This window comes from Malaya genurostris, chromosome 1 (genome assembly GCF_030247185.1).
Source record: "Malaya genurostris strain Urasoe2022 chromosome 1, Malgen_1.1, whole genome shotgun sequence".
NCBI lineage: Eukaryota > Metazoa > Arthropoda > Insecta > Diptera > Culicidae > Malaya > Malaya genurostris.
In genome coordinates this window covers 140,522,973-140,538,387 of record NC_080570.1, presented here as the reverse complement: position 1 = coordinate 140,538,387, position 15,415 = coordinate 140,522,973, and the positions used below count along the sequence as shown (strand labels likewise).

At 38.8% G+C, this 15,415-nt stretch overlaps 1 protein-coding gene across 2 annotated transcripts in view; it reads right to left on the bottom strand.

Moving 5' to 3' along the window:
* Window positions 1–15,415, bottom strand: part of LOC131425941 (serine/threonine-protein kinase 32A) — a 280,520-nt gene that overhangs the window by 26,030 nt on the left and 239,075 nt on the right. For both annotated transcript variants that reach the window (XM_058588268.1, XM_058588267.1), the window contains exon 8: window positions 1,366–1,491. In XM_058588268.1, coding sequence (XP_058444251.1) covers window positions 1,366–1,491 — 126 coding nt within the window. The remainder of the gene's footprint in view (window positions 1–1,365; window positions 1,492–15,415) is intronic.

The window sequence follows — 15,415 nt, the reverse complement described above, 5'->3', positions numbered from 1 at the left end:
AATTGCAAAAAATAATATATGAAAAAGATAACCAAAATTCTAAAAAGTTGTGAAAAAAAATATAATAGAAATAGCAATGCTAACTTTAGTAAAAGTAGTAACAATGATAAAGGTAGCAGTACTACAATAAATAGCATGAACAGCCAAGAGAAAAAAAAACAATAAACGAAATTCTAGAAAGTAAAAAAGAAAAATTAGTTGAATTAAAAAAATAGTATATTTGGTTATTTTTTTGATTCAACTAATACATACTAATTAGCTCATACTAATAAGCTGAATTAAAAAAAACTATGAAGAGATATTTTAAAATTAAGAATACATTGAAAATACGAACAAAACATCAAAAAGTGAAAGAGTAATATCATGCGAAAATAAATATAGAGAAATTAAGGTAAGCTCCAATGAATAAGCTAATGCAAAAAGAAAACTCGGAAAATTACGAACATAGCCAAATTAGACACAAAATTCTAAAAAGATGTAGAGTAAAATTAGCGGAAAAAATAGCCAAGTGTAAGCAAGCTGATAATAATAAGCTGAATTAAAAGTTCAAGTTTGAAAAAGATTTCAAATGGTGAACATAGTAAAAATAAAAACATATTTCATTACAGTAAAAGAGTATAGTTCGCGGAAATAAAAAAATAGACAAATTTACTCAAGCTCATACTTATGAGCTGAATTAAAAAAGAAACAAGCTTTGAAATGACATGTTAAAATTGAGAACTAAGCGAAAATTAGAACAATTTTTCAAAAAGAGATAAAGTAAAGTTGGAAGAAATAAAACATAGTCCGTAAAACATCTCAAAATTGTTTAATGAGCAGAAAATAAGAAAAATGTACAAAACAGGAAGTCGATAACGAACAAGGAAAATACAAAATATAGTCAAAAGGATGAAAATAGGCGTAAGAAATGGAACAGTGAAATTAGTCAAAAAGGGAATATAGCAAACATTACCAGAACAGGATAGGTAGTAAGAATAACCAAATCAATGTATGAGTAAACACAAAGTAAACAAAAAATGAAAAAGATAATCAAAATTCTAACAGTAGCGCAAATTAAAACTATAGCAGAAACAGCCAAAATAAAACAAACAAATGGCAGCTTTAGCAAAAGTACTAAAAGCAATACTAGAATATACAGTATAAATAACACAAATAGCCAGAATAAAAGCTTAACTTTTTTAATGATTTTTATTATTTTAGCCAGTGGTCAGAGTAGTTCTAGTAAGAATCCAAGAGAAACCGAAGAATTTCTTAAAGGACATTAAGGGCACTAGTCTCGATTTCAAAAAGTGCAGTAATTTCCACTGGAGCAATGATTTTTTTTCGTATCTGTTGGTAGTTCAAAGCTTCAATTTTTCTACTTACCGATCTCCTCTAAGGCACACATGAAAACCTCCGGCGCCATGTACGGCTTGGTCCCGGACATGCTGCAGGCCAGCCCGTCCGGTGGCAGACGGGTTGCGATGTTGAAATCGGTGAGGTGCGCGTGTCCTTTCAATGTCCCATGGTGGAAGGAAAAAAAAAACAAAACAAAGAAAACCAACATCAGTGTACTGGGTGGTGGTGGTAGTTGTGTTCGCTTGATGCGCTATAGTCATTAACTTTGAAATGAGAAATTCTCAAAGGGAATTCTTTTGCCCGGCACGTCCGCAGACAAACGCTGTTCGCAGCTGTTTGCTAGGCCGGTTTGCTGAGTTTCCTCGGAGGAGAAGGAACGAGCGTAGGATGCTGAAAGTGCTGAAGTGCACCATTTAAAAAACGCGATTATGAAGATGAAAATGAGGTCATCGGACGACCGGTTTAGTGTGCAGTTGAAGAGTTGCATGAAGTTTGTTTCGTTGCTATTTGCCTTCGAATCAAAAGCTGAAACAATTTTTTCAAGTAATACAAAAGAAGCTTTGCGATGAAACCACTGCTTGCACGATCAGCTGCTTTTACAGCAAACGAAGTAAACCGCCGACTCGATTTCGTTCTCTCCGTTCGCTATAGACGCCCGCGTTGATTTGAATTATTCATGCGAAAATTCCATGGGTTCTTTCTGCAACCGAGTGAAGCCCATTATGATGGTCTCTGTAATTCGCGAAGCAGTAACCTACTTTCAAGTTTGCAGTCTTTCGCGGAATATCGCAAGTCTGTCGTGGCGACTGGTCGCGAATCTATTTATAATGTTCGTGGGGATGATAATTTAATTTTTCCTAGAAGTTAAGGAGACTGAAGCGAACAGAAAAAAACGACCAAAATCGCACTGGAATCACGAGAGCGGGAAAACCATTTTCCGAACGTTTGCCTTTCATGCGTTGATGAAATTTAACCTTCATAAGCCTGTCTGTCTCGGATAAAGGCTGACAGCTGACAGTTGAAGCTTGCTATTTGACAGCTGTGTCTTCCACGTGTGTTTCTCCGCGTATGAAAGGATTTCTGTGATCAAACAGCGTTAGTAAGCTGTGCGTGACGAGTAAAGCCACTTGACTGCTGGAGCATGTGTTAAATCTGCTGTAACCGTAACGGGTTGAAAAACTCCTAATGCTACAGAAGTGAATAATTTTTCGGGAATAATTCCAGACATGATGAAAATCGTTTTAATCTGAATAATTAACTCTTGCATTTTTTAATTTTAATTTGCACCCTTTTTCTCATGTTTTGTAAAAATGTGCATTGAATAGTTGGTTGAGAATTTCAATGATAACTGTTCACTGTTGAAAGGAGTTGAAATACTTAAATTTAGGTTTTGCTCTTGTTTCATCACTGAGTATTATTGCGCAATAATCCTAACCGAAAAACAATCTCAATTTCATGTAGAAAAGAAATTGATTAGATTTGATACTAATTTTAACACTGCCCATTGCTATTCCCGGCAAGTGTAAGATTTTAGTACTCATCTCAAATCTGTACAGTGTTGCCTTCTATCGCGAGAATAATGAGTGCGCACGGTACTTCACATACCTATGTACATTCTCTTCAAGTTAAATCATTACGACGTAATGCGTACATCCAAACGATCATTAACAAAGTCTTTTTTTTTACGAACTAAAGCTTGCTTCAGATAGAATTGGAACAAAGACAATTGCCTGTATTTCAGTTACTTATTATTGAATTCAAGATCTTTTTTTATACAAATGTAGCGTTTTCTTCATACTTAAAAAAATACGGATAAAATTATTCGTCACGGTTTTGAAGGAATTTTCGAATTTTTCCTGTAACACGGCTCATTAGGCGGCGCACACCTTCTTCGTCTATCGTTTTAGCTATCTTCAGGGTTGTTTCGGACTTAGCGCGAATTTCAAGAAACATTGTTTCACATTTGTTAAAAAAAACAAGTGCAGTTTTATGAAATTCCAAAAAATTGAAGGTGGGCGAACGTTTCAGCAATTGATAGAGTTGGCCGTGAAAACTTTGATATAATTTACGAGGAGGCAAATAGTTCAGTGGACAATACTTCGTTTTTATACTCTTCGATCTCGAGTTGGGCAAGAAAAGAAACGAAGAAGAAAAGGTTAAAACGTTTATCTAATGCTGGATCCGACAGGATTCCATCCGTGGTGATAAATTGCTCTAATAGTTTGGTAGTTCCAATATCCAACATTTTCAATTGCTCTTTGCGTTCTGGAATTTTTCGTGAAATATGGAAGAAATCCTATGTGTTTCCAGTTTACAAAAGTATCCAACTATTGTGCTGCTTTGTGCTCTGTATCGAAGTTGTTTGGAATTATAGTTCTGGGTTTTATAACACTTAGATGCTCTAACTACATACCAAAGTATTCAACTTCCACAAATTTATTAACCCACACTTCCTTCATCATACGTTCTTTACAAGCACGGCTACAAGAATTTTTCGTTTGATGCCAAATGTCTTAGGAATTCATGAAACGTCCAGATCTGTTGTAATTTCAAAAAAAATTTTTTTGGCAAAACCGTCGTCGAGATCTGGTGTAATCTGAAAAATTTTTTTACATCGAAAATTTTCAGTGTCAGAGAGTTGACTTAAAAATTTTTAAGACAAAGCAAGAACTTCTTTGCGTTATTTCGGAAATCCGCGTAAAAAAAGCATCGTAAAAAAACCATTTGCTGTTATCTCTGAAGTTCCTCGAGGAAGTCACCTTGGACCGTTTATATATTTATTGTATCTCAACGATTCAAATTTTTCTATCAAGTGTTCTAGTGACTCAGAGTTCCTATAAGGACTGTTGGATAATTTATCTAATTGGTGTAACATCTACAATATGGTTTTGCAGGGGCTACCACGTTTGGCATAAAGTTGTTTGGCATAATACCGTTTGGCATAACGCCGTTTGGCATAATGGTTATTTGGCATAACAGACATTTGGCATAACAGATGAACAAGCTGTTTAATAGAAATTGTTCTAATTTACTGCAATTTTGAAAGGTCTAATGCGGCTCGCTGCCGCTCGTTCGGACTTTACTGAGGGATAGCTCCTAGCTTTGGGTAATCCGGGCAAACGCCCGCAACTAGACAGAGGTGATTTCTGAATGGTTTCTTATCTGTTCTTCGCGATGTTTGTAAGGCTAGGTTTGTGGCAGACCTACTTCAGTCGCGAATCGATTGCTCCGAGCTATTGTTACAATAAGACATTTGACGTCATAATCTTCGATCCTATTTTTTCTTCGGATTTCCTATGCTAAAACTGATTTTATATATAACGAGTCCATTATTAGCATGCATCGCATATTTAACAAATGATTAAATTTTTTCGGCTTTTATTTATCACGTGATGTTATCAAAAAATCGTTCCACATGTTATTGTCTCATTAGATTTAGAGGAAATGTATAATTTGGATAATTGTAATCTGTTGATGCAAACGATGAAGGGGTTTTATGCCTACTGGAGAGCAACTTTGACGGAAACTAACTCCAATGGGCTTTTCCCTGCTCCAAATAGAAAAATTGAAAATGAAGAGGAAAAGATAGACATTCAGAGTAAAATCCGACGACAAGAAAAGGTGCTGTCTCAGAAAACAAAAACTTAATAGGAGGTGATAAATAATTGAGACTGAAATTATAAAGATTAAATCAGATCATCCTTATGTGGTCTACCTTAAAATTTTTCTTGCCGAGAAGGAAAAGTTTGCCGAGCAAGAAGATCTTGAAACAAAATAAATGTCCTCATTGAAATCTGATTAACTTCTTTAAAAAAAACTTATGCAGAGTTTAAGATTATATTCAAGTGGATTTTTAAGTTCTGCGGAACATAACAACTGTATTTTCATGGTGTAAACGCTTCGCTCGAATATCGCGCGTTTTGGTTTACAACTTCGCGCGGATTTCGCGCGTTTCAGTAGTCGACTTCGCGCGGATCTTGCGCGTTTTGATTTCGAAATTTTTCGTAACAACGCTGTATCTTATTCCACCAGGTCGTCATCTGATTGATGTCTTCGACAACCTTTCCCTTTGCCTTGAGTCTCCTCTTTATCCTCCAGTATTTCTCAATAGGGCGGAACTGGGGGCAGTTGGGTGGGTTAAGGTTTTTCGGAACAAACTGGACCCCTTTCTCTGCATACCATACGACTTTGCTGTATCGACAGCTTGCCAAATCTAACCAAAACATTACGGGATGGTCGTGGGATCGAATGAACGGTAAAATTCGTTTTTGGAGACACTCTTTTTGGTATAGTTCCGATGTCATTGTCTTATTTGTAACGAAAACTTTCGTTTTTTGCCACAGCTGCAAATGCCCTGCCAAATCATATATTTTCTTGCAAATTTGTCGGCAAAAACAAATTTAAATTTGGCTGGAACATCCCTCCGAGCCGTTGCCAAGTAAAATTTTTGACCAGGGATTTGCCCGAAGTCAGCCTTGACATAGGTTTCATCGTCCATCAGAAGACACCCGTCGAACTTGCTCAACACCTGGTTATATAGTTTCCGAGCACGAATTTTGACCAGACTATTCTGTTTTATGGTCCGGTTTGGCTATTTGCTAGCTCGATACGATTTGATTCCTTTCCGGAGTCGAGTTCTCCTCACGGTACTGTGGGCAGCACCGAATTTTCTGGCCAAATAACGGTCCGACAGATTAGGATTCCTCTTAATCGTCTGCAAAATCTTACCACGCAGTTTCCGGTCGACAGTTCCACTCCGACGATTGGTTTGAGGCTTCCGAATCGTCGTCAATGTTTCCTTATACCGTTTGATAACGCGCCATACGGTATTTCTGGGCAATTTCAGCTGTTTACCTAGCCTAGATGCAGACCACAATGGATTTTCGAAATAACTGTGCACCATTTTTTTCCCTTCTTTCGGCTTCCATGTTGAATGTTTACAAAGTACAGTCGATTTGCGGAATGTCAAATATCATACGTGAAGCTGACAAAATTCGCGACACGTGGGCGCCAAGAACTTCCAAATCCGTCCACCAGGAGCGCCACAATATGAGCAAAAGTTTGTTCCAATTCTAAATGAAGCAAGCTTTTGTATGTTAATAAGTGTTACACAGCTCCTTCCCATTGCCATTCCTTGTCGGTAACAGTCATCTGATATAACGTGTGAATCACACTTGAACCGACAACATATGATTTTTGTTTTCATCACGAAACGTCATACGATTTTCAGATCTCTCTTATTATCAATGATTTGCCACAAGGGTATATAAAGCTCTGTATGTGCACATAACATTCAGGTAGCATGATTGAAGTGAGATTTGGAACAAGTCAATGGTCCTTAACATATGAGCTGAAAAGTCCCGGGCCTGACACATAGATGGCGCTAGTTCTATTGCAGTCACCTTTTTGACTTTCTCTATAAAAAGGTATTAGAAATGCTGGAAAGAATTGCTGAACGGAGCCTCGGAGACGCATGTATACCATTCGACTCAGTTCGATGAGATCAGAAAATGTCTGTGTGTATGTGTGTGTGTGCACTTTTCGAAGATATTTGAACGCGCTCAATTTTCTCAGAAATAGCTGAACCGATTTTAACAAACTTATGCTCGTTTGAAAGCTACTGTGGGGCCATTGATCAAGTTTAAAGATCAAATGGCTGTGACTTTTGGTTCCGAAGATATGATTGTATAAGTGACGTAACCGACAAAACGCGTTGTATTTTTACGCGCAAGTTTCTCGGAGATGACCATCAGATTTTAACTAGCTTAGGCCCGTTTTAAAACTACTGTTAGGCCATTGTTCAAGTTCGAAAACCAAATGGCTGTGATTTTTTATTCCGGAGATACTAAATCTAGACGTTTCATGCAATTCTGAGTCTTTTGGCATCAAACAATTTTTTTTCGATTTCGGAAATTTCATGCAGGCCCCACCCCCTCCCGCTCCATCAGAAGCAACAATAAAACGTTGGTTTGCTGACTTCAAACGTGGTCGTAGGGACACCGATGAGGCAGAACGCAGTGGATGTCCAAATGAGGCGGTGACACCAGAAAACCAAAAAATCTTTTGAATGAACAAAAAGTGAAGTTGCGTGAGTTAGCTGACATCGTAAAGATATTAAAAGAACGTGTTGCCTTTATATTGTATGAGCATTTGATTATGAAAAAGTTCTTTTCAAGCCGCGTTTGCTCACTGTTGACCAAAAACGATAACGTGTTGGTGGTGATTCTGAGCAGTGTTTGTTAAAAAGTAACAAACCGGAATTGTTGCGTTGATATGTGACAATGGATGACACATGGATTCATCACTTCACTCCGGAATCAAAACGATCGTCATTTGAGTGAACAGCGACTGGTGAACCTAGTCCAAAGGTACAAAGGTTATGGCCTCGGTATTTTGGAATGTGCGTGTAATATTTGTCGACTATCTTGAGAAAGGAAATACCATTAACAGTGAACTACTGGCTACTAGCGACTACTGGCTGTACGCAGACTGATTCATTTCGCACAAATGAATAGTTTATCGCTGAAACTGATGCCTATTTTAAGGCAAAAGATGAATCGTTCTACAAAAGTAGTATTGAAATGTTAGAGCGGCGCTGGAATGATTGCGTTGCTCTTGATGGAGATTACGTTGATGAATAAAGTAAAATTCTGAACCAAAAACATCGTGATCTCTTTGTTAGGCCCGAGACTTTTCAGCCCATGTGTTAGAATGTTTGTTCGTGTACTACAAACTTCTTGGCGAGTTTAGAAAGTTCAACAGTTAATGTACAGAATTAAAGTCTTTACAATTTACTTTACAATGCAAAATTATGCTCGGCTTTCAAAAACAAATACAACTTGGAATCGAAGAAAAGCGCCATAGAGCAATTGATTTTGGATTATGGATTCAAATCCTGGTCTAATCCCAAACCGGGAACATTATTTTCGATTCAGTGCAAGCCAACTAGTAAGAAAAGTAAAGTAAAGTAAAGCAAAAAGTCGTTCCTTCTGCTGGGAGAAAAAGGATTCAGCATCTCCAATCGAATTACCGGCTTTCCCCGTTCATCCGTTCGGCAAACATTGAAAAGCTAACGGAAGCACTTGCTCGTTTTTACACATCTTGTTTTCTTCTTTTTTTCGTTTTTTTTTGCGTGTGCAGCTGATTGTAAATTCCATTGTTTACTTTGAATATTTTCGATTTTCGCAACCACCATCGCAAATATTCTCCGACACGTTCGATGCGAGCACACAAAAGAAGATGACGCACACACACACAGTCAGCTTATGCTGAACCACGACAGCCTGCATCCGCAAAGCCGGATGTAGAGTTTTTCCACGAGCGGAGGAAAAACTCCGGAGATCTCCCCTTGTCCACATTTCCCGCCGGATCCCAACAACAAGCGCGGAACAAGTAATGAATCGGAAAATTGGATCAAAACTGCGCCGATAGTCGCGCCCGGTTTGAGCCCGATTCGTGGAAGGGTGAATGTGTTTTCGTGTGTGACACGCTTTTTTCTCTCACTTCTTTTTCGCTTCTGCAAACGTCTGGGGGGAAATCTTTCGTTAGTGGTTCTCTTTGTGGATCACTCTGCTGTTGGCTGCTGGATGGTGGCGGAATTCCTTTGAAGCTGTGATTGTGAATTGTGTGCTCCACCACCTTCCGATGGCGGGTTTTGTAAATTGAAGTTTTCGTAGACGCTGAAGAAACGCTTCTTATGAATTGAACGTAAATAGAAAGAAAGTGTTTATTGTCGACGTTGTCCTCGCGGTGAGAAAGATCCATGCCGTAAAATTCTATTTAATTTTTGAGGATACATTCTAGACCTTACTATCTGTGAATAGATCCCCGGAGAAATTTCCAACCCATTGAACAAGTTTAACCAGCTTATTTCGGAATATGCATCGTTCAATAAAGTGCCCGATTTACAACAGTTCGTGCCATCGCTAAATCTCCTCCAAGCAGCAGTAAAGAACCAGCCAAACCAATAGCAGCAGTGCTTCTTCCTTCGGAACGTGAGGTGAGGATTTGCATATAAATTCTTGCTGAATCTTCCTTCCAGTCTAACCTGGTGGTGCAGGCTCCAAACTATGAAGCCGGATTTTCACCGCCGATCATGGAGCAAAAAAAAACAACTACCATATTCTGATACCGTTGTAATACGATCCCGAGAGAGTGAGAGGCACCGTCACAATGGGATAATAGCGTACCGAAGCAAAGCGATGTTGGGAGCGGCGGACACGACACAAAAGCCGACCGATCCAATTCTCGATCTCGGCCCGGGGGGTTGAAGTGGTTGTTCGATTTTCCCCAAATCGGAAGATAACAAACGTTTTTTTCTGACTCCGACCACCCAAGCAGCAGCAGCAGCAGCAGCAACAGAACCTACGCTACGATGGGAATGTCGATGTGTCTTCCCATGGGTGTTTTTTTTTCATTTCTTCTTCGGTCGGGATGTTTTTATTGACTTCGATTTCGAGAATTCTTTGTTCGACGAGGCGAGGCAAGTGATGTGATGTTGGAGGAGAGAAGATGACACGCGGCAACGATCCATGCAAAAATTCAAATCAGATTAACCTTCGAGTGCCGGATGATCCCCCGGACCTGTAGTGGTCGGAACAAACGAGCGTGAAAGAATTTCCCATCCGTGCCGAACGAAGCACTGGAGCGTTTTCCGAATGTTCAACGTGTGGAAAAGTCACCGGGGACGCTACCGGGGAAGCAAAGTATGCACATCGAAATGAATGGTTTTATTGCGTGTTAAGTTCCCATATGTTTTCAAGATTTACGTTTGGAACTTCGGAAAATTCTTCTGCTACAAACAAGTTTCGAACGAATTAGATTAGTTAAGTTGATTGTGGTAAGACGAAGAATAATGGGTTGTTACTGGAAGGACTGTCTTTTAGATTTCGAGCTTCGTAGAAGTCTTGTGAAACTGAACAAAGCAACGCAGAAACGTTCGAGCGAATATTTCACCGAACCACGAAACGCGTACGTGTCAAACCAACCGAAAGCGTGGCTGTCAGTTTCTTTCACACGTTGCGCATTACAGCATCAAACGGTGAAAATTGTGTTATAATGAAATGAATATTCGTTTCATCTCCCCCCCATACCGGGATGGAATTTTTTGTAGATTTTTGTTTCAACTTCTGAAGAATCTATCACATATTCTTGGTAGTGTGCGTCACTTTAAAAAAAAATCAAACCTTTCAACCGTGGCCCAAACGAGTTCAGCTTGTCGAAATCGAAAAGTGTTTGACATAAAAGTGCACATCGTTTCCATCAGAAGAAAAAGGTTGAACAGATTTTCACAAACTTGGGATTCGAAGGAAAGGTCATGTTGTCCCATCCCTTGGCTATTATGTATTGACATTTATCTGGATCCGAACCCGGATTATAGGTGTGTTGAACTATAAAATGCTGATTTCAATCATAAAGCAAAATGGTGTAAAATCTTGGGCCAGAAAAAAAGAAATTTCACCTATTTTTAAATCAAAACGATTCATAACCAAAACGACGTCCCATCATTGGCATCATTGGTTTTCGATTTCCGATATCAGAAACCCCGAAAGTGCTGATCAATAAGGGACTGGAAAAGTGAAACGGAAAGTCACATTGAGCTCCCGGAGAAGGGCAGAAACGATTTTCTCGAGCTCAAATTCAAATGACATTTTTACAATCAGTTTTCTTCTTCATTCAGTCCAACATCAAACTCGAAAGTGAGAGACTTTTATGTGTGTTATGTGACTTTTCAACCGAGTGACATATACCATTCGACTCGGTTCGTCGAGATCGCAGAAGGTCTGTGTGTCTTTGTGACAAATAATGTCACTCAATTATCTCAGAGATGGCTGAACTGAAAATTTAGACTCAAACAGTTTGCTAGCCTGTTTTTGAATTTCATCTTGATCCGACTTCCGGTTCCGGTATTACAGCGCGATAAGTGAAAATTTTCAATTTCATGAGCACTTTGTTACAAGTGATGGCGAAAATAAAGACTGTCCACAAAGTATGGACGCACTTTGATTTCGCTGTAAATAATTCACAAGTGTTAGATATTCAAATTTAATTCGATATACTGATAATATTAGACTACAACAACATAATATTATTCTCAACATTTGCTACTTAGCCATTGTAGACTAGCTGGCGCACTTTCTTGCGAACGTTTCTCATTAAATTCCGTACGGACTTCTTGGCGACAAGTTTTGACACTTTTTCCCAATCTTTTTCGAACTGTTGAATGGTTTCGGTTGCCGAGACATGTTCCCTAAGATGTGCCTTCGTTAATGCCCAAAATTCCTCAATTGGTCGAAGTTGTGGGCAATTTATGTTGGATTCATGTCTTTTGGGACGAAAGTGACATTTTTGGTAGTATACCATTCTACCGTTGATTTCGAGTAGTGGCAAGAAGCAAGATCTGGCCAGAAGACAACAGGATCCTTGTGGCTTCAAATCATGGGTAGAAGTTGTTTTTGTAAATATTCCTTGATGTATATTTCGCTGTTCATTGAAACAGTGGTGATGAAGGGTTTCGAAATCTTACCGCAGCTACAAATTGCTTGCCAGACCATAGCTTTCTTACCAAATTTTTCGACTTCGATCGATGTCTCGGACTGGTTTAACACTTACCCTTCTCGCATCGTAATCGAGTTTCACGTAGGTGTCGTCGTCCGTGATAATGCAGTTCAAATTTCCAGCAAGAATCGTATTGTACAGCTTTCGAAACCCTCGGCCTGATCGATGCTTCTAGTTTCGGACTACGTTTTGGTTGTTTCTGCTTCTTATAGGTTCGAAGATTTAAACGTTCTTTAGCACGAAGAACATTTGACTTCTAAGTGTCCAATTTTTTGGCCACATCCCGAACTGAAACCTCCTTCTTTTGCTCGAACGCCTTCAGTATACGTTTATCCAACTGAGGGTTAGCTGGACCATTTTTTGGACCCGTTTTCAGTTTACCCTCAAAGGTGTTATTCTCACCGAACTTCTTGATTGCATTTCGCACGGCTTTTTCACTTACTCCTTCTATTTTTGCTATCTTTCTCAGTGACAGTCCGCATTCTGTGCACCATTTGTACACAGTTTTTCAACGTTGTTCTGCTGAAAGGCCACGCATTTCGAAACAAACTAATGAAAACGTATAAACAACTGCACAACAGAGGTTAGAGAAAAGTCTAAACAACAGGACGCAGCCATAAAAATTTACAGATTCTGAACCATTGGGAAATGGCAGCGGTTTTTGGTTGCGTCCATACTTTCTGGGACAGTCTTCAACACACAACCTTCGCTGTCGAACCGAATGGGCATCATCCCGTTCTTCATTCGTTTCTCTTTCTACCGAAACTCCGTCAGTTAATCTCTTGAAGTAACAAATATCTCTTACAATTGAACGAGCGAGCGGGCTCCAAGTGAGGTTCATCTCAACATTCAAATTAGTTCAAGATAACTGAAATATTAATTGCAAAATAAACTTTGATTAATTTTTCCCTCTTTCAGTTTGCATTTTTAATATTACGAAACACATCTCAATACATTTTAAACAGTCGAAATTATCGATTTTAACTTGCTGGTGATAATTGAATTCGTCAACTGCTATAAATTTAATTTTTTTTGATAATATACGATTGAAATTAGGTTTCACCGTGTTGTACGAGGTAAATTATATACATCTAATTCGTCAAATGAGTGAATTTTACATGAACGACTTAAATATGTGGCAAACATACATACGCACAGAAAAAATATGAATTTTCAGGTGACCTAATTCTACATATGATACAATTCATAAAAGCCGAACTTCACAAAAAACAAAACATTCCATTCGTATTTTATTTTGTTGACTTTGACTGTGTACTTTGCACTTGGTTAGCAAGTTCCGCTGTATGGATTTACATGTACCAATTATCCGTCGAACAGATGTGTGCTCCTGTGGTTCAGTCGATTAACAGGTGTACTTTGTGATCTAATGTTTCTTGGTTCTAGTTACACTGATGCTACCGATTTTTTTTTATTTCAAATATATTTAAGGCATGTAATTTTCAAACGACTTGTAAAAACGTGTCATTTGAGATGCTCAAATTTTTTCGATTTTTTCTAAGTTTGTAGAATATATTAGTTAAGTTGAAAGAACGGTTTCAGAAAATTCGGACCCGGCAATTTTCATTCGCTAAAAATGAATATTTTTTCTTTATTTTGTATGATTTTTTTTTAAAAGAAGCATGATTTGGTTCTTATATAAAGATTTACCAATTTACACACACTATTGTTTACTCTGGCACCGAATTTTACAGCATTTGTGAGCAAGTTTTGCTATCCCCATTATTCAGTCCTCATTATGATATTCCATGGAAGATCCCCGTTAGAATAATCGAACAACGCCGACAGTGACGGATGAGAGTTCGTCATCTTACTCAAACACCAAGCAGTTGTTTCGTTCACACTCATGCAATTACCGTGATAGAAAAAGTGTCACTCTTTCCCGATATGACAACAGAAAACAAAAAAAAAACGAAGAAACTTTGCTGTCAGAAGATTACTGATTGCGGCAGGCCGTGACCCAAATTAATTTGCCATCCTCACATGTGGTGCAAACATTTATGTCTCATATCTTTGTGTATCATCATGTTTTTTCTTTTTCTTTCATACGATTCTGTCATTATTGCCACCGACGAAGGCTTCTCAGGGTTGTTCGCTTATCTACGTACATAAAATAATCCCCAACTGCCGCCCACTGGATGAAGTTGGCGGCAAAGAAATGAAAATTTCCTACTACCCTCAAACAAAGCCGAATTCAGTGAGAATCCTCGGAAGAAGAAGGACATTGTCCGACATTGGCCCTCAAGGGTGATTATTTACGTTGGATTTTGCCCTTTTTCTTGCCCACTTTGTCGGAAATAAGATTAGCAACGAAGAGGATTTTCTTTCGGCTGCAATACGACAAAATTGAGTCAATTCCCCGGAGTGTTGGTAAAGTTTGTGCCTGCATAATAATTGAACTGGATTGTCACAATCAAATTGGAATGAGATTTGCCACGATTTGTTTTCCAAATAGGCTCGATTTAGCTAGAAGTCAATACTTACTCACCACAACTACTGTCAAAACATAAATTTGACAGCAGTTAGGTCGAAACATTCTAGCCTACTGAGAGATTCATTTGACTGAATAAACGAAGTCAATCAATAACGCATTCATTCACAATTTTTCCTAACTTTCAGAGGCCTATAAAAAGCACTCTCTTCCCATTCCATTCCAAGCGCCAAGAACTTAACACATTCGACCCCTAGATGTCACAATTTCCTTCACTGTTATGGCAGTGATTATCATAACTTATCGAAAGATCCGTACGTTTCCTGCAACCGTTTCTAACCAGCCAGCACAATGCCGTCCCTTCTTCCGCCATATAGAGAACATACGGGTCCGCAATGAATTCGGCACTGAATCCCTACGGTTCCAGAACTTCCCGCGCATCAAGTTGGGATGGAATCCCTTTTCGTCTGTCGGTCTGTCTGCAACCCCAACAAAACCAGTGGATTCAGAGCTGCGATACGGAACGAAAAAAAAAATACTAGAACTCAATCCAGTCCATTTTCATGATTTGCCGTCATTTGCCGTCTGTCTGTCATCATTTGGGGACAATAGAATGAAATGGGTGCTACTTTTATGCGGCATATCACTTTCCGTTTTGGGAACCATTCGTTTTATCCAGGCAATTACCGGCTGGCTGGCGGGGATGGCCCCAGAAGCAAGAGGAAGGGGTTCTCGGAATCGCTGTTGGACCGTTAGAGTTGGATTGCGAGTGGCCAGTGTTGTCATGTTTTTCGGATGGGACTTGAGCGAAACCAAAGTCGATTTTTCATGTTCATGACAATCGACCGAAGTAAGTCGTTCTTTGATCCGTATTATCATACTTTTTTTTCTTCAATTCCCAAGAAGGCACCGACAAACCGGATGACGAAGATTTACTTCTGAATGTATACAAATTAAGCGAAAATTTATGGAATCAAGACGTGATTGTTTCCCTAGTAGGGAGGGATAAAAGTTTTACTTTTATTATTCTTTGAATTGTGAAAGGATTTTTTGTTTTCATCTTTTTTTTGG